The sequence below is a fragment of the Phascolarctos cinereus genome, unplaced genomic scaffold (assembly GCF_003287225.1).
Source record: "Phascolarctos cinereus isolate Bilbo 61053 unplaced genomic scaffold, phaCin_HiC Scaffold_5;HRSCAF=322, whole genome shotgun sequence".
In the NCBI taxonomy this organism is placed as follows: domain Eukaryota; kingdom Metazoa; phylum Chordata; class Mammalia; order Diprotodontia; family Phascolarctidae; genus Phascolarctos; species Phascolarctos cinereus.
Window position 1 is genome coordinate 417,422,257 of NW_027555958.1, and position 22,482 is coordinate 417,444,738.

General features: G+C 39.4%; 1 protein-coding gene across 1 annotated transcript in view; it reads right to left on the bottom strand.

Moving 5' to 3' along the window:
* The window catches only part of MROH9 (maestro heat like repeat family member 9), a 73,510-nt gene that overhangs the window by 18,355 nt on the left and 32,673 nt on the right, over window positions 1-22,482 (bottom strand). The window contains 10 exon segments of the mRNA XM_078154551.1: window positions 2,168-2,270; window positions 3,503-3,619; window positions 4,352-4,433; window positions 4,435-4,491; window positions 8,582-8,769; window positions 12,194-12,331; window positions 13,520-13,640; window positions 17,256-17,393; window positions 18,948-19,090; window positions 22,157-22,322. Coding sequence (XP_078010677.1) covers window positions 2,168-2,270; window positions 3,503-3,619; window positions 4,352-4,433; window positions 4,435-4,491; window positions 8,582-8,769; window positions 12,194-12,331; window positions 13,520-13,640; window positions 17,256-17,393; window positions 18,948-19,090; window positions 22,157-22,322 — 1,253 coding nt within the window.

Sequence of the window (22,482 nt, forward strand, 5' to 3'; positions counted from 1 at the left end):
AGCTCTTCAGTCAACTTTTCATTGGCAGGGAGAGCAGCTTCTCCTTTGTCTAATTTCTGCTGCATTTCATGGAGCTTCATAACTGCTTTGTCTATTGACATTATGCTAATGAGATTAAAGTCATACATGCTGACCAAGTGAAGCATGAAGTTTTGACAGAGATTCTTCTTAATGATTTTCTGTCCATAATTCTCTACAAACAGCATACAGGCATGATTCATTTGATTGTCAGCAATAAACCCATGCTTCATGACACGTAGATTCCATAATTTCATCACTTCTTTCTCTCTTTCATCAACATCAGAAAATAATGGTTTTTTCTCTTAGCCATTTGGGATCCTTTTCATCTTCACTATTTACTTCCATTTCTTGGGAATGGAGTGATAAATAAGTGTCGCTGTGGAAATAGAGCTGATTGTGGCCACTGATGTATGTTCCCTGCTGCTGAAAGAGCAGTTTTTGTACAGTGATGAGATCAGAGGCCAGACTACAGAGTTAAGAAAAGAGTGAGAGAAGAGAAAGTAGAGCTAGCTCTTGTAAACAGCCTTTTAAAGGAATTTATAACCACAAAAGGCAGGAGAGATGAGAGTTAGCAGGGATGATTGAATCAAGTGAAGGTTTCTCAGGATGGGGTAGATGGTGGTGGAATGTTTGAAGGCAAACGGGAAGTAACCTACTGGGAGAGTGAAGGTGAGAGATAGGATGGAACGGGACCACTTAAGAATGTAGTGGGGTTGGCCTCGGTAAGGAGAAGGGCCAACTCATCATGTGAGACAGAAATAGAGGAGGAGATATTGACAGAAGACATCTGTGTGATGTGAGATAAAGAAGAGGGGGGAAGAGGGAGGCCTCAATGAATTGCCTCATTTGATTTTTAGTAAAATATGAAGTACAGTTCTCAGCTGTGAGGGTGGGTGAAGAGGGAACCATGGGAGGTTGAGAAGAGATGAAGAAGTCTAGAAGATCTTCTGTGGTAAGTAGCATAGTATGTTAATTAGGGAAGTCTAAAAGGATCTAGAAGCAATGAGAGGCAAGTTGAGTTTAGGAAGATAAGAGAGAGGAAGGAAGGAAGGAAGGAAGGAAGGAAGGAAGGAAGGAAGGAAGGAAGGAAGGAAGAAAAGAAAGAAGCACCCCAGAGACATCTTGGTTTGGGCTATGATAGAGTTCAGGACGCCCATGGGACACCAAAGTGTCAATGTTGCAGCAGTGTTCCTCTGATAGGCAATGAGAGATAAAACTTGGGAGCTCAGAACTGCTTCTTTCTTTCTTTTGTGTAGAAATAACCACTGAAGCCATGGGAGGAAATGAGATTATCCAAAGAAGGAGGCCAGAAAGAAGATCATATGGTAGTAGATTTAGAATCAGAAGATACCTTAGAGGCAATCTTGTTAAATGCCTCCATTTTTACAGACAAGGAACTTAACCCTGCAGAGGTTGTTACTTTTCCAAGTGACACAGGATTCGAAGGGGCAGAGCTAGAGTTTCAACCCAGGTCCTCTCACTCCAAATCCTATACTCTTACTATAATAGAAAACAGAAGCTTGCTGATTACTTACCTCAGGACTTTAGGAAAAGAGTGAGGTGCCCCAAACATTCTGCAAACAACTAGCTCCTTAAGAAAAAGCCCCCGAAGGCTAAACCGGTTGCAACCCACTGGGGTCAAGGATGGGGCAAAGGTTTTTCTCCACTGTGCTTGCTTAATAAGCATGAACTAACATGACATGGAGGAACAAGGGATGGGCAGTTCAGGAAGAGTGTAACTCAGATGAACTGATCCAATCCTGTGCTCAGATAGGTGGAGTATGGATCTTACTAACCATTTAAAAGTTGATTCTACCACTGTACCATCTTCTCCATGCTACTAGAGTGTGGTGTGCTGGCTTCTTACCAGAAGTGTAATAAAGGCTTTACTTCACTCAAAAAAAAAAAAAAGGAAGAGAGTGAGGAACCATCAAAGAGAAAAAGAAAGAATAATTAGAAAGGTAGGAGAACGGGGATACTGTGGCATTTCAGAAGCCAAGAGCTTCTGGATAGGAAAGATAGTACATGATAAAGCCCAACAGATGTCACTCCCAAATAGTCTTTTGTACCTTTTTGGCCAGTTTTAAAGAGATAGAGATGATGGGAAACGAAGGTTGACACCTTGGGTAGTTTTCAGTTTTTTTACCTACTAAAATGATTGCTGCTTTCCTTAGATAAGCCCTAGAGCTCTTTAAAAATTCTAAGGTCGTATAAATAGTCTCTGAAATGTATTTTCCATAATTGTTGAACTAGAAAGAAAAAGAGAAAAAAACAACCTCAGACAAAGAGAAAAAAACCTCCCCCATCTCTCTTTTCAAGTAGTTTTTAGATAAAATCTTCATATGTAAGAATACTTAATTTGAGATTAATGTTCAAGTCCCATTCTCTTACTTATGGCTATATGATCCTTAACATTCATAACCTCTCTGGACCACTGTTCCTTAAGTGGAAATAAGGTGGAATAATAACATTTATTCTACCTAATTCAAAGGACTGTTGCAAGGAGCAAATGAAATAATGCATGAAAAGTACTTTGAAACTACAAAAAAATTTTGTTTGAACAATTATTATTATACAATAATAGTAATTAATAGTAATAATAGAAGCTAACATCTGTTTCGGGTTTATCTCCTTTGATCCTTACCACCATCCTGTAATGTAGGTGGTACTATTATCATCCCTATTTTTCTTTGATAGAGGTTTAGTGACTTGCCCAGGATTTCAGGGTTAATAAGTATCTGAGACTGGATTTGAATCTGAGATTTCTCACTTTCGAGGTCAGGATTCCATCCATTATACTGAACATAAAATATAGAAACTAGGGAACAGTCTGAAAACAAGAGTTTTTTTCAGACATGAACTTTATTCTGCTTTCCTTCACACTTGATGCCCTAGGTCAACCTCTGTGTTGCAGTTTTAAAAGTTTATCATTGGGGCAGCTAGGTGGCACAGTGGGTAGAGCACTGGCCCTGAAGTCAGGAAGACCTGAGTTCGAATATGACCTCAGACCAAACACTTGACATTTACTAGCTGTGTGACCCTGGGCAAGTCACTTAACCCCAATTGCCAAAAAAAAAAAAGTCCATCATTCAACTTTCTTCCCTCAAAACCTTTTCTCCTCGCACCCTCAATATCCCTTTTCCCTTATTCCACCCTCAAGGGATTTTGGGTCTTTCCATTTATTGCTTCCCTACATCAGAGCTAGTATTAGATCTTGCCTTGTTCTTCTATTCTCTAGCCAAAACCCCAAACAGGGAGCTTATAGATGGGGTATAAAGATTTCATGCTAGTAGAGAAAAGGTAAGGAGAGATCTACTAGATTTTCCTTTCAGAAGCTTGGCTGTGGTCACCCATCAACATCCTGTAGTTTCCTTCTCAAAGGTCTACCTTCCCTTCCATTTCCATACATTCCATCTCTCAGCCAAGCCTCCAGATTTAGTCTAATGCCCCTGTGCCAGTAAAAACCCAAAGAGTAACTTACGAGGCAATTGCAGATGCTGAGCACAACTATCTCATAATTGTAAACTTCATCTTGGAGCAAAGGTAAAGACTTCCACTTAAAAAGTGGAGCACAGATGTTTAATGTATATTTACATGCCTGTGAGGCAGAGGGGGAAAAGAGAGTGAGATATTCCATTTGGTGCACACAGTTTTCATATAACTGCATTCCCATCCCCATCATCTTGTTGCTCCACTCACTTAATAAACTTTTGAGAGAGCTCTCTCTCCTAAAAGAACCAACCAAAAGTGCTCTTTAGGATCCTCTAGTCTTTTTGAGAATTCTTGATGCTGGCTGGGCATTGTGCTACACACCTGTAATTCCTGCTCTTGAGCTCAGGAGTGCTCAGCTACAATGTGCTAAGCCAATTGGTTGTCCACAGCTAAGTGCAGCACCAAAATAGTGAATCCCAGGAGCAGGGAGGATTATGAGGCACCATGGTCACGAGTTTGCCTAAGAGGGGGCTAAATTGCCCAGATGGGAAAAACAGAGCAGGTCAAAGCTCCTGTGTCAATTACTAGTAGGATCAAGTCTGTGAATGGTTACTATACTTGTAGCCTGGGTGAGATTGGGAGACCTAATCTCAAAAAAATAAACAAATAAAAGAATTCTTGTAACCATTTCTGCATCATTGTGTTAGCTTTTATGAGCTGTTAGTTGCCTAGTAATGAAAGCCTCGCTGGCGAAACAGGGACAAGATTTTTAAAACTTCTCTATATTTCAGTCCTTCCAGCTAGAGGGAGCTAGGGAGAACATTTCACAAGCAAGGTGGTTCCCATAAAGACCCTAGATTTCCAGTGCCAGGGAAACATCATGGAGAGATGGACTTACTTTAACTACTTTGATCTCTTTATCTTCCAAGAACAGGATCAAAGGCACCAAGGCTTTGATGATAGCAGGCTGTAACATCCAAGTATTGATTCATTTCCTTGAGTAATTCACCAAAATGTCTAAAGGCCATTGCTCGAATGCTTGGGATGTCCTGTGAAGTACAAAGATTTCACTTCTTGCCCTTAAGCTAGGCTGACTTGAAAATCCAGATTTACAAAGCAGGAAGATCATGGAGCCAACTACTTGCTTTATGAAAGGATTCTCTTTATATATCCTTAATTCTGAGGTTCTTTTTAGTTGTTACACTTTTTTTCAAAGAGTATATGTTATCATCCCAGCAGTTCAACTTAGGACAAATTCAAACACTTGAGAAAGGGTTCTTCACCTTTTAGTGTGACTTGGACCCATTTGGCATTTGGCAATAAGTCAGTTTAAGCCTATGAGACTCCTACTCAGAATAACATTTTTAAATGCATATAATATGTAGGATTGCAAAGGAAACCAGTTATGTGGAATTGTAGTTATGAAAATATTTTTTACAAAGTTTATGGGACCCCAAGTTATAGAACCCTAACCACACTTTTATTTAGCACTTTCAATTTGCATTTAAAAGAACAGTTATTCACACTTATGTGATGCCTTAAGGTTTGCTGAGCACCTTCTGATAACAATCCAGTGAGATAGGTAGTATAAGTATTATTATCTTCAATTTATTCTGAGAGGTTAAGTAATTTGTCCAGTGTCACATAGTTAATAAGTATCTGAAGAAGGATGTGAACCCAGGTATAGTGACTCCATAACCAGCAATCTTTTCACTATGATGTGCTGCCTCTCAACATGATTTGATTTACTTTTTTTTTCTTTGCTTTGCTTTTTTTTTTTTTGGTGAGACAATCAGGGTTAAGTGACTTACCCAGGGTCACATAGCTAGTAAGTGTTAAGTGTCTGAGGCTGGATTTGAACTCAAGTCCTCCTGACTTTAAGGCTAGAGCTCTATCTTCTGCACTACCTAACTGTCCTACTTTTTTTTTCAAAAAAATTTTAGTGATGCCTTTTGTCTTTGCATAAGATTCATTTTCAGAAACACTTTCCTCCCATTTGAACCTTCCCTTGTGATAGAAAAAATACAATTATGCACAGACTGTCTAAAAATATATACACTATTCATAAGGTCATAGATTTACAATCAGAAGGGACCTTGAAGTTCAACTTATCCTAAAGCCCTCATTTTATGGGTGCAGAAACTGAGGCCCAAGAAGGTTTAAAGATTTGCCCCAAATCTCATAGGCTTTAGGTAGCAGTACCAGGAACTGGAGTCAAGGACCTCTTGCTCTAAAGCTAGGAATCTTCCCACAATATCATGCTGCCCTTCATCCTGCATTGGTCAGCTCCTACCTACTCTTCTCCCCAACCCCTACCCCTACACATTTCTTGACCATGAGGAAGGAGTTATGTTTCTTTGTTTCCTGGGATCTTTATTAGTTTTTCAAATTATCAATCAATCAGTAAAGATTTATTAAGCACCTACCATGTGCCATGCACTGTGCTAAGCACTGTGGATACAAAAAAAAAAGCAATTATAGTTCATAAAAATTCAGTCTACATGTAACATTTTTTTCCTGCAACATAACAAGTGTATAAAATATGGGCACACTTTTTCAATCAAAGGGTAGGCAGCATTTCTGGAAAATCCTAGAAACCCAGGAAAATGTCACCTGGATGAACTATGGCTAAGTTGACTTCTATAGATAAAGCCGCTTATACAAAAGTATTAGTCCTGAAAGTCTGAATCATGGAATTATAACCAAATTCTAGGATTCCTCACTCCTTTTTGGAACACTCCCTCTTGGCATTTGGCAACAAGTCCTAATATGTGTTATTGTGCATTGTAGTAAGGGACATAATATTCTAAGAAATACTTGTACCTGACAAAGTAATGATGAAGAATAGGGATTCCAGAAAAGTAAAAGTAAAATTGCGAGACACATTTTAGTTTTTCATAGTACTACCTTCCACCTCATACATTAATCTGATATAACTGAAGATCCCTGGACATGGACTCAGAAGACCTGGGTTCAAATCCTAACTTTTACACTACCTATAGGGCCTGGATCAAGTTGCTTAAACTCTTGGAGTCTCTGTTTTTTCATCTACAGAACTCGGATAACATTTACCTGGGGTGAGAGTGAAGTGGAATTGTGAAAATCACATAAGATGAATGAATGAATCATTTATTAAGTACTTACTATATATAAATCAAGGTGCTAAGCACTGGGGATACAAGTAGAAAAGTAAGACAGGCCCTCCTCTCAAGGTGCTCACATTCTAATGGGGGAGACAATACATGTGGAAGGTTTCAACTGCAAATCAGATGGAAAAATTCCATGGTACTTAGGGTGCTGTGGCAAAGCAGATGTTAATGACTTTTCTTTCTTGTCGTTATTTAATATCTATTCCCAGAGCTCTTTGGTTCAAGGCACTGGGCTGTACCCATCAAAGTCAGATGGAAGATGGTGGGTTAGGAAGTGGCAGCATTGATTTGCCTTGCCCTACCACAAGCTGACCGCTGTCTGTCCTTCAGGGTGCCTTGCTGCTTCACCCAGCTTGACTCACTTACATGTGGCATTTAGTTGAGTTGTTCCAAAATGAAATCAACAGGTCTTGGAAACAGCTTGGATATTGGGGCAGGGGGTGGGAAATAGTAAGGAGTCCAGGATGACTCCTAGATAGTAAGTCTCAGGGACTGGGAGGATGGCTTTGTCTTCTACAGTTATAGGGAAGGTTGAAGTGCAGAGAAGGTTTAGAGAGAAAGATGAGCTCTGTTTTGAACATATTGAGTTAAAGATGTCTACTGGACATCCAGTCTGAGATGTCTGAAAGGTAGGTGGAGATATGCAATTAGAGGTCAGAAGAGAGATTGGGGGAGGGCAGATAGATTTGAGAATCATCAGCATGGAGATGGTAATTAAATCCATGGAAGCTGATGAGATCACCAAGTGAAGTAGCATAAAGGGAGAAAAGAAGAAAGTCCAGGACATACCCCTGAGGGACACCCCTGGTTAGAGATTGTGAACCCAAGGGGTATCCAAAAAAGGAGATAAAGAATGGTCAGACAGGTAGGAGGAAAAATCAAGATAGAGTGGTTTCACAACAACCCTGCAAGCTATTATTATGCCCATTTTGCAATGAGGAAACTGAGGAAGTAAAAAGTTAAGTGACTTTCCTAGGGTTACATAGCCAGCAAGTATATGAGGCTAGATTTGGACTAAGTTCTTTCTGACTCCAGGTCTGATGCTCTATTCAGTGTTCTACAGATATGTATCGATGTCTCTGAGGGGAGTGACTATATTCATAGAGCACTTACTATGGCTTTCCAAACGTTGATGATCTCATTTTAGCATTTTACACAACTAGACATGCCTTAATAATGCTTATCACACCTCTCATTTCTGAAAATTGTTTTTGTCACCCTGGTTGTATTATAATCTTCCTAAAGCATGACTTGCAAATTTCAACTTGCAAAACAGTTAAATTAGGAAGTGATTTATTTTTCATTTTAATGGAAAAGAATTCTCTGCTTTACTGAAGAATTCTGTAGATGATTCTTTCAAGCAGCAAGGACCTCTTGGGCTTTGAGGGGAGGATACCATTTATTAAAAATTCTGTGCCATGTCAAGCTTTCATCAGAGAGTACTGCATGAAATGAATCAGTCAAAATGCAAAATCCTATGGGGGGTGGTGGTGGTGGTGGTGGACAGCTCTGTACAATGGAAAGAACACTGGGTCCAGAGTCAAATGACCTGGATTCCAGCATGAGGCAGCTATAGGATTTTAGGTTGACTCCTTATAGGTCCCAGTTTCCCTATCTATAAAATGGGTGGAAAGGACCACCAGATAATGCCTAAGGTCTCTTCCATCTCTATAATTCTAGATGTCAGCATTACCCTTTCCCTAAAATAAAAAAAAAAGTAGAATGGTTAGCTTGTTAATTTTATTTCTTAGAGGGAGAGAAGGCATCATTCTCTATCTTCCCACTGTCTTCAATTCCCTTTCCTATGTTTGGGTTGCTTCATTCAAAGATAGGTATTTTACTGAATAATGCTCTGAAGTCTCTGGGCTAGAGCATTGCCTAGAAAGATTTTGGAATGCAGTGCTGTCAGGCTGTATGGGACAGTCCCTGGGCTATAGCCCTCCTCCCTCAGCTACCAACTAATTCATCCCATGTTAGACGCCTCACTCACATGGTCCATGAGGGGGTAGTAGCTGGAAGCAATTAGGACACACAGGGAGGAGTATGTTACTTTGTCCATCCCAGACAGAAGACTTCGGAGGGTATTCATGGCCTGTATTATGATAGTTTTGTCTTTGGAGGAGAAGGAATCCACTATACAAAATATTAACTCTTTGACGTTCGATACCTGCATAAGAGAACCAGTAGATAAGACATTGCTTTATCCCACTGGGAGACAGAGAGAAAATTGCTCGTTACTACTAAGCACTAGTAACCAGGGGGAAATGATAGTCATGTCAGTAGACAGGGGAATAAAGAGAGTAACTATTTCACATAGCATCTGTTGTGTGCCCGGCATTGTGTTAAGGGCTTTTTACAAACATTATCACACGTGATCATAACAATCCTGGGAGGCAGGTGATATTATTATATCCATTTTACAGCTGAAGAAACTGAGGCAAATAGAGGCTAAGTGAGCTGCCCAAGGTCACAAAACCAGTATCTGTCTGAGACAGAATATGAACTCAGGTCTTCCCAACTCCAAGTCTATCATGCTATCCACTATTCCTCCAGCAGTCTTTGGGCAGCAAGGACTTCAGAGGGTATGTGATTCATTCCCCTAGTTCCAAGCAAAACAGAATTCAAACCTGGCATGAGCATCCCCTTTGCTGGATCCTCCTCAGGGCCACTGGGGATAATATACTAGAGTAACCGTTAAATTTTTATTATACACACATACCATAGAAATTGGCCATCTCTCTAAATCAAGGATTTTCTTTATTTATCTATTTATTTATTTTGTTGGTTTTTTAGCCACAAGAACGTGTTAATAGTGCAGCTTAAACTTAAAAGTGTGTATGCATATATGCTTCCCGCCCCCCCCCGCCAGTAGTTTTATATTTGCCTGATTATTCCTGTATTGGGAAGAGAACAAGCATTTATTAAGCACCCACTATGTGCCAGGGACTAAGCTAAACACTTTACAAATACTATATCATCTGATCCTCGCAACAACACTCTGAGATAGTTGCTATTAGTGTTGAGGTTTAGGGGTGCTGAGACCCCGAAATAGTGACATGCGGGTCCTGACCAAATGAATTTGACCCATGTCTTCTTTCAGCGAAAGACAGGGCTTATTAAAGATCTGCTACGTTGGTCAGACTATTAAGGAATCTGAACATTTGAGGCTCGTATTGACAAGTGGGCTAGATTGAATCTGAGCCATTGGCCAGATGTTTAGAATCTGAGCACTTTAATGGAGGCTGAGCTGGGTCTCACGTGCAGAAAGAACGTAGGAGAGATCTATGAGTGGCCAAGTAGTCGGAGGTGACTGGGAGGTAGCAGGGAAGGACCAGGAATGCCAGGGACCTGGACAAAGTAGCCAAAGAAGACTGGGGTCTAGATAGGATCCAGGAGTGGAGGTCTAGGGTGGGGCCAGGTGCAGACAATGAAAGGGTAGTTAATTAACTGGGTAGAGTCAATAGGTCAGTTGACTGGGATAGTCAAATGCCAGAGACTTGACCACATGGGAAAATCCAAGGAGAGTTCAAAGGTGGTGGTGGTGGTGGGGTGTTTCCAGAGCCTGTACCTCCTCGTTAGTTACACTGATTTTATAGTTAAGGAAACTGAGAAAGGGGGAGTTTAAGTGACTTGTCCAGTCACAGGGACTCAGATCTTCCTGGTTCCAGTCCTAATGCTCTACCCATTGGGTCACCTAGCTGGCTGTCTATTGCTCTAATGCTTGAGCTTAGTGAAAGGACAGTACAAGGCTCCGGTGACAAAGTCATTACCAGGGTGCAGGTCTGGGGATTGCAGGCTGAAAACAATAACAATAATGAGCACTTAAATAGGCCTTTGAGGTTTGCAAAGTGACACACCCGTGACCTCATTTGGCCCTCACAGCATTCCTGCCCATGAGCCTGAACCTGCCTATATGCAAGGAGATAAGGGGAAAAAAGGTTATTCAAAAGAAAACAAATGAGAGAATACAAGAAAAAAGACAGAAAGGATAAAAGGAAGGTGACGAGAAAGAAGCTTAGAGATCCAGCTTCTTCATTTTCAGGTGAAGAAACTAAACCCAAGGAGATTAAGAGACTTACCCAAGGACTCAAACCAGATCCTCTGTCTACAAACCCAATGGTCTTTCCACTGCCACACTGCCCTATCTCAAGAGAAGGAAGAAGAGAAAAGGACGTTTATTCTCTTTCCTTTTTTTTATGTTACCGTCTAAGGAAGAGGAGCCAGCTCAAGTCAAAAGCAGAGCTACTCAAAGCATCTGAGCCTCAGCAATGGGGCCCAGAGTGGTGACCCACACTTCCAGCCTGGACTTGATAGTGAGGCCCAATCTCAAATAAATAACTAGGTAGATATGTGCAGATAGATGATAGATGCATGTAGATGGATAGATGGATGATAGATAGATTAAAAATACGTGCAGACAAATGGATGACAGATGTGTGTAGACTGATGATAGATATGTATAAACAGATATTAAAATGATAGATGAAAGATGTGTGTACATAGATGATAGATGTATATAGATAGAAAGAGAGAGAAAATCTAGTCTGATTCCCTTCCCAGTATTAAGAAATGGAACAGATTATGTGCTGTGTTAATGAGTATGATAAAAGAAGTTTGAGTGAGGTGGCTTTGGATTTTGTGAAAAAAAAAAGTTTGACAAGGCTTCCAAAATAAAATATTTTTGTTTTTCTAGGATAGTTTTTATGAGGCATTATTATTGAACAATAATAGATCACCACTGAAATACTGTTTTCAGTTCTAGGCACCACACTTTAGGAAGGACTTTGACAAAATGAAGTCCTTAATAAATCCTTGCTGACTTGACTTTTTGCCTTTCTCTGTGTCCCCAGTGCTTAGCACAGTAAATAATATTTTGCTTCATAGGTTCCCAAAGTGGGCGACACTACTGCTTGGGGCATGCTGGAACAACGTGTGTGTGACGGGTTTGGTCATAGCCTCGGGTACAATTGAGGGGCATTGGGGAGCAGTAGAAGCATAAGGAAAAGAAGAGAGAATTTTGAAAAACCTTTGGTACATGTTTCATCTGTTGTGTAACAGAGTTAAAGCCATAGTGATTACATAATTTTCCAAATAAATACACAAAATGCAAGTTATAATCAGCAGTCAAGTCTGCTGATAGGTCTTAACAAATAATTGTTGGCAGGTGAGTTGAGAAGTCTAGCATGCATCATGAGGGATATGTGCATGTGATGTTTTTTTGCAATACAATACTAAATGGTTATATGATGCAATATTGTGCCATTAAAATGTCAATGCTGGAAAAAAAACAAATTTATAATAAATTATTAAATTTAAGATGCATTTTAAAAAAATATATTTTATATTTTTTGAAATGACACAAATTATAAAAACATTAAAGGGTTAAAGAAAGTAGATTTCCAGGGGGTGCTGAGTAATTTATTTTTAAAGGGGGAGGAAGGCCAGATAATTTTAGGAACCTCTGGCTTAGCACATAGTAGGTGTTTAATAAATGTTTCTCTACCAATCAAATCTAAGGAAAGCATTAATGGATTTAGACTTGTTGTTGACATTTAATAATTACATGCACACATTTACACAGACAGACCAACCTTATTAATAACTGATGACATAGTGGCAATCTTCTGGAGACTTAACTTGGAAACTGTAGGGTTTGGGTCATTTACCCAGGTTCTGAAAAGTGCCAAAAATTCCTCGGGGAACGGATCTTTAAAAAAGTTATTCAGAAGCTAATATAAAAGAAAAGAAAGAAAAAAGAAAAGACAAAAATTATAACTAGAGCAAAGGTTATAACTATTGTTGTTGTTCAGTTGTGTCCAATGCTCGATGACGCCATTTTCTTGGCAAAGATACTGGAACAGTTTGCATTTCCTTCTCCAGCACGTTTTATATATGAGAAACTAAGGCAATCAGAGTTAGGTGACTTGCCTAGGATCATGCTGCTAGGGAACATCTGAGGCCAGATTTAAATTCAGGAAGATGAATCTTCCTGACTCCAGGCCCGGCACTCTACTGCACTACCTAGCTGTTAAAATTATGGGCACCGTGTTTTCCAAATCCCAAATAAGAAGCATAGTCTAACAAAGAACATCTCTTTTGAAAGCCCTTTCTTTTGTTGAAATTCAGACTGTCGAAGATTTTTGACTTATGGTCACTGTAATTGACATATGTAAATATATACTATATATTTTCAGGATCTACTTCTGAGTGTGAACAGTCAATACCTCATGTCATTCACTGCCATTACTTACCTCCATCTAATGTAAATGTCTGCCTAGGCTCCATGGACAGTCAAATGTGAACGAAAGAATTGGGTAGCTGTTGACCTTGAAAACTTCACTGGAAAGGAAGGGTAATGACTGGAGAAAAGATCGTACCTTAAACCATACAGCAGGAAAGGCCCGAGAAAGTGGTGATTGTTCTTGGCCAGAAGAAAGGAGGGAAGAGAAAGGATTGAGTACTGACCAGCCAACTATCTCTTCCACAGCAATAACCACTTGTGTTAACTGGATAATAATTCATATAGAATCATAAGATCACAGATTTAGAGCTAGAAGAGACTTTATGGTCATCTAGGTCAACCCCATCCACCTACCAGATGCACAATTTTACAGATAAAGAAACTGAGGCTAAAAGAGATTAAATGACTGGTTCATAGTAATACAGCTTATAGGTGTCTGAAGTAGGATTTATTCTAACTCCAAGTCCAGAAGTCTATCTAACACACGATATTGCCAAAATGGCTTGGTGACCTTGGGCAAGTAGCTTAATCTCTTTGAATCTCAGTTTCTTCATCTCTAAAAGGACCGGAGTTGGACTAGATGCTTCTGAGGACTCTTTTGGGTCTAGAGCATGATTTAGACATGGATAAGAAGTCTGAAAACCCCAGATGCCCACAGCTCCTAAGGAAGGCTTACCTCAATGAGGAAGATGACTGTGGTGACACTGTCCTCTGTTCTCCTGGGACCTTCCAAAGAGAGCTTGTAGAGGTAATGTAAGGTCTCAGGGAACTGTATGAAGTTATACTCACTGAGAGTTCTGTAAAGGAGAATGTAGATTTCCCATTAGGAAAGGGGGAATTTAATAGGTTCTACAGAAGGACCAAGGACAATAGAATGAAACTTCCCCCATCCTGGCCCACCTATACACAGAGGGAATCACTAACAATTCAAGAAAGGCTGTGAGCCTCAATCTAAGTCCTAAAAAGTTCTCTATACTAGGGTTCCTGGGAATTATATGAAGTCTGGATCTCTTAGCACATTTCCTATCATACTGATTTTATTCTTCTCCCCTGGGAAGACGGCTTTCAATCTGTCCTGGAATGCCTGCATGAAAAAGGCATGGTTCCATAAATTAATGAAATAATTTATATAAAACACTTTGTAAGCATAAAGAATTACACAAATGAGTTATTTAACTCCACTCTATAAGCATTAAGCCCCTAGTACAGTGATAGATGAGCACTGAGGATATAATGACAAAAATCTAAAATATTCCTGCCTTCAAGAACTTCTATTTTTTAAGTTTATTTTAAACTTAAATATAAAATAAGAAAAAAAAACTGCCATGCACACAGCAGAACATAAGAGAGAATTCACTATAAAACAATAAATTTTCATTTCAAGAAAACCTATGTAATAAATGTTACACATTGTTTTCAGAGCTACCCAGATTTTCTTTGCTTCCTCGTTGGTTTTCTTTTATTCTCTGCTGTGCACTTTTTACTTTATTTTTTCCCCTTCCTTCTCCCTCCTCCCAAAGAAGGCTACAATTAAGTGTAGATATATAGAGATAGATAAATACAGATAGATAGATATACATATACATATATGTCTATAACCATACACATAGATACACATATACTCTCATATACATATATGTGTTTAAAACAGTATTATGCTGATTTCCACTTATCTGTTTCTCTGTAGGTGGATGGCATCTTCCTTGATAAGCCCAAGCCTTTCCGCATTTTTCTAAATCAACCAGCTCATCATTTCCTACACTACAGCAAATTCCAACCCAATCACATCCTGTCTGAGAGATTGTCTATCAAAGTTTTTCCCCAATTTTCTGCATCCCTTCTAGTCTTGGCTGCATTGGTTTTATTTACAGAAGAAAATTTTAATTTAAAATAATCAAAGTTATCCATTTTATACCTGAACAATACTCTCATCTTATATCATTTAAGGTCTGATACTACTGAATCAGCTTCCTTTACATCTTTCCCCACCCTGGTTTCTTTGAAGTTACTGACCTTTTGTTCTTTGAAATGAATTTTGTTATTATTTTGCTAACTCAGTAAAATAACTTTTTTTTGGTAATTTAATTGGGATGGCATTACATAAATAGATTAGTTAGGTAAAATCGTCATTTTAAAAATTATATTGGCTTTACCTACTCATTAGCTATAAATATTACTTCAGTTATTTCGATCTGACTTTATACAAAAAGTATTTTATGTTTATGTTCACATAATTTCTGTCTTTCTATTTTGGCAGGTATACTCTTACGGTCTAGTCATTTTAAATGGTCTAAAACAATATTGAATAATATGCTGACACATAATGTAGTTTCCCTTTTTTCTTTTGACTAAGTCTATTTTAGCTTAAGAATTTATATTCTATTGGGTAGAAACAACATATATTTAAATAAATACATTAAAGGTATATGGAGATTGGAAGTCTTTGGAGGGGAGGACTAATAACTAAGGGGAACCAGGGAAAGCCTTCTGTAAGAGGTGATCCCTGAACTAAGCTTTGAAAGAAACCTGGGATTCCAAGTTGTGGAAATGAGACTGAATTTGAGGAGGCTAATCAGAAGATTATTTTAATAATCCAGGTAAGAGATGGTGGTGCCCTGAGCTAGGGTGGTTGCTATGTGAATGGAGAGAAGAGAACAGAGACATGGGATTTTGTAGGGAAGGCCAGCAACTGATTGGATATAGAGGGTGGGAGGAGAGTGAAGTGTGAATAATCAAGGATGATTAAGAGATTACAAACCTGGAATGGTGGAAGGGTGAAGTCCTTGATAGAAATAATGAATTGGAAGAGAGACTGGTCTATGGGGGAAAAGAACACATTTCATTTTGGACATGTTGAATTTAAGATGTCCATGGGATATCCAGGTGGAGATGTCTAGCAATAAATTGGTGAGACAGGAAAGTTCAGGGGGAAAGTGAAGTTTGAGTATATAGATGCAGGAGTCATCTGCATAAATTTGATAATTAAACCCATGGGAGCTGATGACATAACTAAGAAAGAGTAAAAATAATCTTTCCCATTTATTACCTCTCTCTCCTCTCCCCTACCAAATTTATCTGATTTCTAAGTTCAGGTTGTTACTACATTTCCTGAGACATTGATGAAATAAGAACCACCCAACCTAGTAACTAGACTTGCTTCTGGAGATACACTCTGGACATTCCCCTGCCATACCCAGAGGTCTCTGGGCATGTTTATGTCTTGGAGGAATATAAATAAAGTTGGAAGGTAAGGTGGGGCTAATAAAAGGAAGGGAGTGGTTATTTATCCCAAATCGAACTGTGTTTTTTTCTAAATGGTTGCCAGAGAGCATTCTTTGATATTTTGAGGGCTCGTGCCATCATTGTGTGTCCATTACTACCACCTATCCTAATGCCCATACCCCTAAGGAGATGGATTCTTGTGGCAAAAAAAACATAACAAAACAAAAAAACTATCCACTTTTGTGTTATGAACCTCTCTGAAATTACATAAGCTGGATACTGAACACAGTAATGTGATAATCATCTTGTTTTATCTTGAGGTAGCTGGATTTTTCAGTGGGTCGAGTGCTAGGCAACGCATCAGGAAGAACTGAGTTTAAATATAGTCTCAGATACATTAGCTCTGTGGACATAGGCAAGTCATTTAACCCCTGTTTGCCTCAGTATCCTCATCTAGAAAATGGGGATAATAATAATACCTGCTTGCTAGGATTATTGTTTAAAGATCAAATGAGATTATACTAGTAAAGCATTTAGCACAGTTTCAGGCACATAGTAAGCATTACATATATGTTAGTTGTTATTATTACTATTATTATTAATCTCCCCATATGCTAAAAGGCAATTTCCCTACGTTTTTGTGTTTCTCTCCACCCCCTCCCACCTTAGGAAGTTTCTTCTCTATCCTAGACTTCAGAAATTAGAGGTGAAAGTATCCATTTATATATGAGGACAGAGAATATTTCTACTATTTGATTACCTTTTTTTTTTACCGCTTCTTTTATGTCTTTTATGATGAGAATTCAAACATCCTAATTCAAATTCTAGTATTCTTTTCATGACACCAGTCAGGGAACACCTGTGTACTAGTCCCAACTAGCTAGCCATAAAAATGACTTAATACAATTCCCATCCTCATCATTCCCTTTCCTTTCCAATCACCAATGCAGAGGGGTAGGAACTGTCATTCCTCTCCTCCATCCTCAGCTTTCTCAACCAAAAATAAAGGAGGTTAAACTTGATAATGTCCAAGAAAGCCTCCTATGATGCTGTAAACCAAGACAAAATAAAGTTCATTTAAAAGATCTGCAAATATTGAGGCAGATAATACCTTTTTATTTCTTGAATTAATGGAAATGGGAGGTAGAAAAGGGCCTAGTATATTGATACTATTGATGGTTTTCTCTTACTTGGCAATGATGTAGACTCCATAGTGATGAAATATGACATTGGAAAACTGGTTCCAGCAATCCTTTTTCTGAAGGGCATTATCCACCTGTTGCAATCCTGAACATCTCAGTAGGAGCCTCAAAGCCTCCTGGGCAAAGCTAGATGGCCAAAACAAGAACAGTGTGATTGCTTGAAGAAAATACACACACCTTACTGATCAATCTCATGCATGATGTTGGTTTTGCTATGCAAGAGCTATTTCAGAGAAGGGTGATTAGGTGGTCTCCAGCTTTTATGGGGGGCAGAATATGAAGAAATACATTTAAGATTTCTTGTCCCGCAAGGGTTTTTAAGAGAGCTGATAAATAATAAAACAGAATGAAGCAAGTTGTGAAAATTCCCTTCTCTGTATCTCTTTTAAAAAGAGGATGGATTTTCACCTAAGGAAAGTCAGAGTAGTATAGCCCTAGACTTGGAATCAGGAGACCTGGGTTTAAGTAAAAAAAATTTCCAAATCTAATATTTCGTTATTATGGTTGTATTGACCCCAGTACTTACTAGCGCTATGATGATGGAGATCCTCATTTTTCTAAGCCTAGATATCTTCATCCATGAAATAGAGTCATAATACTAAGTCTACTTCCATGACAGAGCTATTTTAAGGAAATAATAATAGTAATTTCTCATCTGTTTGTATTACCATGGGATTCTCCATCAGGGTCAAGAAATCTTATTGGGAAAACCTCATCATTCTGCAAGATCCCATCAACTTTGCTACATCAGCATTTATATAATGCCTGTAACATGCCAAGTACTGTGCTAAGCACTTCACAAATATTATCTCATTTGGTCCTAACAATAACTACTTTAAAAGTTTTTATTTTTTTTGTCACATTTGAGTTCCAAGCTATTTCCTTCCCTTTCTCCCAACTCCATACTAGAGAAGGCCAACATTTGACACAGACATATACATATATATGTGTATATATATATGTGTGTATGTATATGTGTATATATATGTGTGTGTGTGTGTGTGTGTGTGTGTGTGTGTGTGTGAAATTATGTAATATGTAGTTACAAAAATCAGGGTTTTTTTTGTTGTTTTTACTTGAGATGGACAGCATCTTTCTTCATGGGTCTTTTGTGGTTGATTTGAATATTCAGATAATTCAGAGTAGCTTAGTTATTCAGTTACTCTTCAAACAATACTGTTGTTACTGTATACAATGTTCTCTTGGTTCTGCTCATTTCACTCTTCATATTTCATGCACAGCTTTCCATGTTTTCCTAAAATCAACCTGCTCATCATTTCTTAAAGCACAGTAGTACTCCATCACAATCATATACCAGAACTTATTCAGCTATTACTCAATTGCTGGGTATCCTCTCAATTTCCAGTTCCTTGCCACCACAAGGAGAGTTGCTATAAATATTTTAGATTTGTCCTATGAAGTTTGGAAATATAGTTATCAAAATGGGTTTTTATTTAAAAAACAACAACAAATTCAAAAACCCCAGGTTAAAAATCTTTAACAAAGAGGAATATTTTGGTCCTACTCACATTAAGGAGTCCATGTTATTCTTTTCCTTGTTGGGAGAGGGAAAAAAGGAAGGTATTACCTGTGTGATAGGAATTCCTACATAAGCAATAATAGGGAGCAATGGATGGTACATGACACTGTAGAACTTCTTTCTTAGTATTGCCATCTTACCATTGTTCTGTAATTTTTTTTAGGTTCATTTCACTGTTATAATGGAGTTGTAGTATTAGGGCAATTAACAGCTCGGGGAAAAACTGGGCTGCTGCTTTCTTGTACTCCGGGACAGGGAGCAAGGTACACAGAGCCTGGGCTGCCTAGGGGAAAAAAAAAAAGAAAAGAAAATGAGACACAACTGTGATTCTGGGTTTCCCCATTTTCATCTTTCTCTGATCTCGAACCAGTCTTAGTCAATAAAAGGAAGGACATCACCCACCCCAACCCCTATCTTCCTGGGCAGACTTAAATCCTGTAGAGTAAAATCATACTGACGTAACCCAGGGTTAGCTGTTCTCCAAAGTTCAGACTCTGGGCTTTAAGCAAACTTAATTATTTTCAAACCACGAAAATTCACTTTGTGGTGAATATTTCCAGAATTATACCAATAACTCATATTTACATCTTTTTTTAATTTTGCAAAGCCTTTTCCTTAAAATGGCCCTGAGGTCAAGAGTACAAGTATTCCTAGCCTCATTTTACCAACGAAGAACTCATCTTCAGAGTGGCTAGTTGACTTGTCTTTGATCACACAGATCAAAGGTCTGGATTCAAATCCAGATCTCCCCATCCCAAGCTCTATTCACTATACCATTCTGCATTTCAGAGTTGAACGGTTTTCAGAGATCATCTACTTCTTCAAAAGCTTTTGCTTTTCACAAAGGTTCATTACAAGATTCCAAGGGAGGGTGCCCAGGCTGGCCACATTGTTCATTTCCCACCATGTCCTTCTATGGATTGGTCCATCATGACCCCTAAAGCTCTTCATTGTGGAAGATCACTTCAGCCCTGTACTGCCACTTTAGAAATACCCTCTTTCCCTGGGTGGGGGTGGGGGGTAGGAAGTCTCCTCAGACTGGAGACTAGAGGACTTCTCCCAGAATCTCCATTTAAGGAGAGCACCCAGGTTAGCCATCTTTTCATTTTTCACCAGGTTACATGATTCTGGACTGCTCCATCATGCTGCATGCTGAGATACTTTTTTCCTTCCTTCCCCTTTTCAGTTTGCTTTTATGTATTGTCTTCCTCACTAGACCATAAGCTCCTTGAGGGTAGGGATTGTTTTCCTACTCAGCACAGTGCCTGACATACAGTAAAAGCTTAATAAATACTCATAGACTAACTGTGTCTGAAAGCTAGGTGTCTCAGTGGATAGAGTGCCAGGCCTGAATTCAAATCCAGCCTCAGATACTTACTAGCTGTATGATCTTGGGCAAGTCACTTAACCTTGTTGGCCTCAGTTTCCTCATCTGTAAAATGAGCTGGTGAAGGAAATGGCAAACCACTCCAATGTCTTTGCCAAGGAAACCCCAAATGGGGTCACAAAAAGTCTGATGTGACTGAAATGACTGAACAACAACAAAGAATGACTTTGGTCTTTGTATCTCCAGGAGCAAGCATTGAGGATGCTCTGGATTCATTATAGGCCTTTCAGCCTTCACTAGAGGTGTCTTAGAGTTCCAGAAAAGCTGTCTCCTTCCCCTGACCTTGTCTTTCACCTGAAGGGCTGACAATGCAGGAATGAGGACCTGCTCCCAACCCACTGCTTCTCTGGCCTACCTTTTGTCCACAGGCAGTCTTCTGGGAGGCAAAGTATCTGTGAAAATAATCTGGCCCAGGAGGAACCAGCTGGAGGGAGGAAGGGGGCAGGGGACAGGGGCTTTGCTCCAGGGCTGCCAATTCTCTTGGGGCTGGAGATAGAAAAGGAAGGTGGCAACACCTGTATAACTCCAAGGATTCTGTGAGATGTGGGCTTCATTGGGCTTCATTTGAATCTATCTCAGCTCAATTTCATTTTCAGTAAGAGTTGAATGAATGAGGCTTCCTTTGCAACCATTGGTAAACCACATTCTTTCTTTGAGACCTTGGTTTCTTCCTTTGTTAAATCAAGCGTGATTTTAAAATGTGAATTAACTAGAAGATCCCTAAGGTTTTTCTAGTTCTAAGGAGGTACTTTTAGGGAGTATATGTATGTGCATGTGCAGATATTTCCATTTATATGTGTATGTGTGGGCATATACATACATATACACATACATATGTGCATATGTATATGTAAATTTGGAGTCCTTTTTTAGCACCCACACACACAAAGCATCTGTTTGTGGTAAGGGTTGTTACTCTATCTCCACCTCTTCAGAAGTCAGGCTTTGAAGAACTGACCTTAGCACCTAGTTGTCAAGAGTAATTCATATAATTCATTTAAATAACAAGTTACCAAATGGTGGGGGTGGTGAGCCTTGGGTATCTCTCTCTACCCTTGGGATGATGTATACAGACAGGTACCAGTAGATAGAGCCCTGGGCCTGGAGTTGGGAAGGTCTGAATTTAAATTTGGCCTTCAGACATTGGCTAGTTGTAGAACTTTGGTAAGTCACTTACTCAGTCTGCCTCAGTTTCCTAATAATGGCACTCAGCTCACAGGGTGGTGGTAAGGATCAAATGATATTTCATTTTCATCTGTAAATATTTCATATTCATCATATCTGTAAAGTGCTTAACAGTGCCTGGCACACAGTAGCAGCTTAATAAATTCCCTTTTTCCCTTCCCTTGAAACTCTGGGCACTTTTGGTACCACTGGCCCTGGGTGTGATCTGTAGTACTTGTACTATATACAAATTCTCGGAGTTATGGATCTGAGTTCAGAGAGCATGTAGCCTTGATAATCTTGGAGATCTGTGATTCTATAAAAGCATAAAGGAAAGCTAGATTTGCTTTAGGGAAACACTACTCTGTCCCACTCCTTGGTAGTGGTCATGTTTGGGGCATTGGGTTTTGGGGGAATGGGATGCCTTCTATAAAGCGGTTGTCTTCGAGCCTCAGTCTTCCACTGGCTGTCACTTGCCAGGATCCCTTATCGAATAGACAGAGTGAAGAACTGGTGTACAAAGGCATAAGTAGCAGTTTTTAGGGGTCAGGGAGCAGCAGGTGTGAACTGCTGGACCTCATTGTGCCTGCAGTGGGGAGGGTCAGACACACTGTCTCCTGTTCTACAATTCCCAGCTGCCATTCCATGCCTTACCAAAGTGGTTTTGCCCCTGGCGAAATTATTCTTAGTTACAACTCTCCTATGGCAGACCTAAATGTAGGTAAGGGCCTCTGTGCTGAGCTGAGCATTGCTGCCACTAATAGCGAGAACCTTAAAAATGGTGGACATGAGACTTACTGTCACAGGCATCATGTTGGCATCATCAAGAGAAAAACGCTTCCGTGTTGTATTGCTTCCTTCTACTTCTCCAGGCTTCCCCTTCAGAACCGTCAGGATTGTCTTTAGCACAAGAGGTGAGGAGTCTGTTTCTGAACTGACTGCTTGCCACATCTCCAGCACTAAACTGAAAGGTAGTTCCCCACAAAGAAAATTTAAAAAGCGTACAGCAATCTTGCATTTGGTGTGCAACATGGAAATGTGCCCAGGTCACCCACTGAGGTCATCTCACTATGTGCCTGTAGCAGCTGCCTTGTTTCTTCCCACTTGGAACCTGCAGCCCTCAT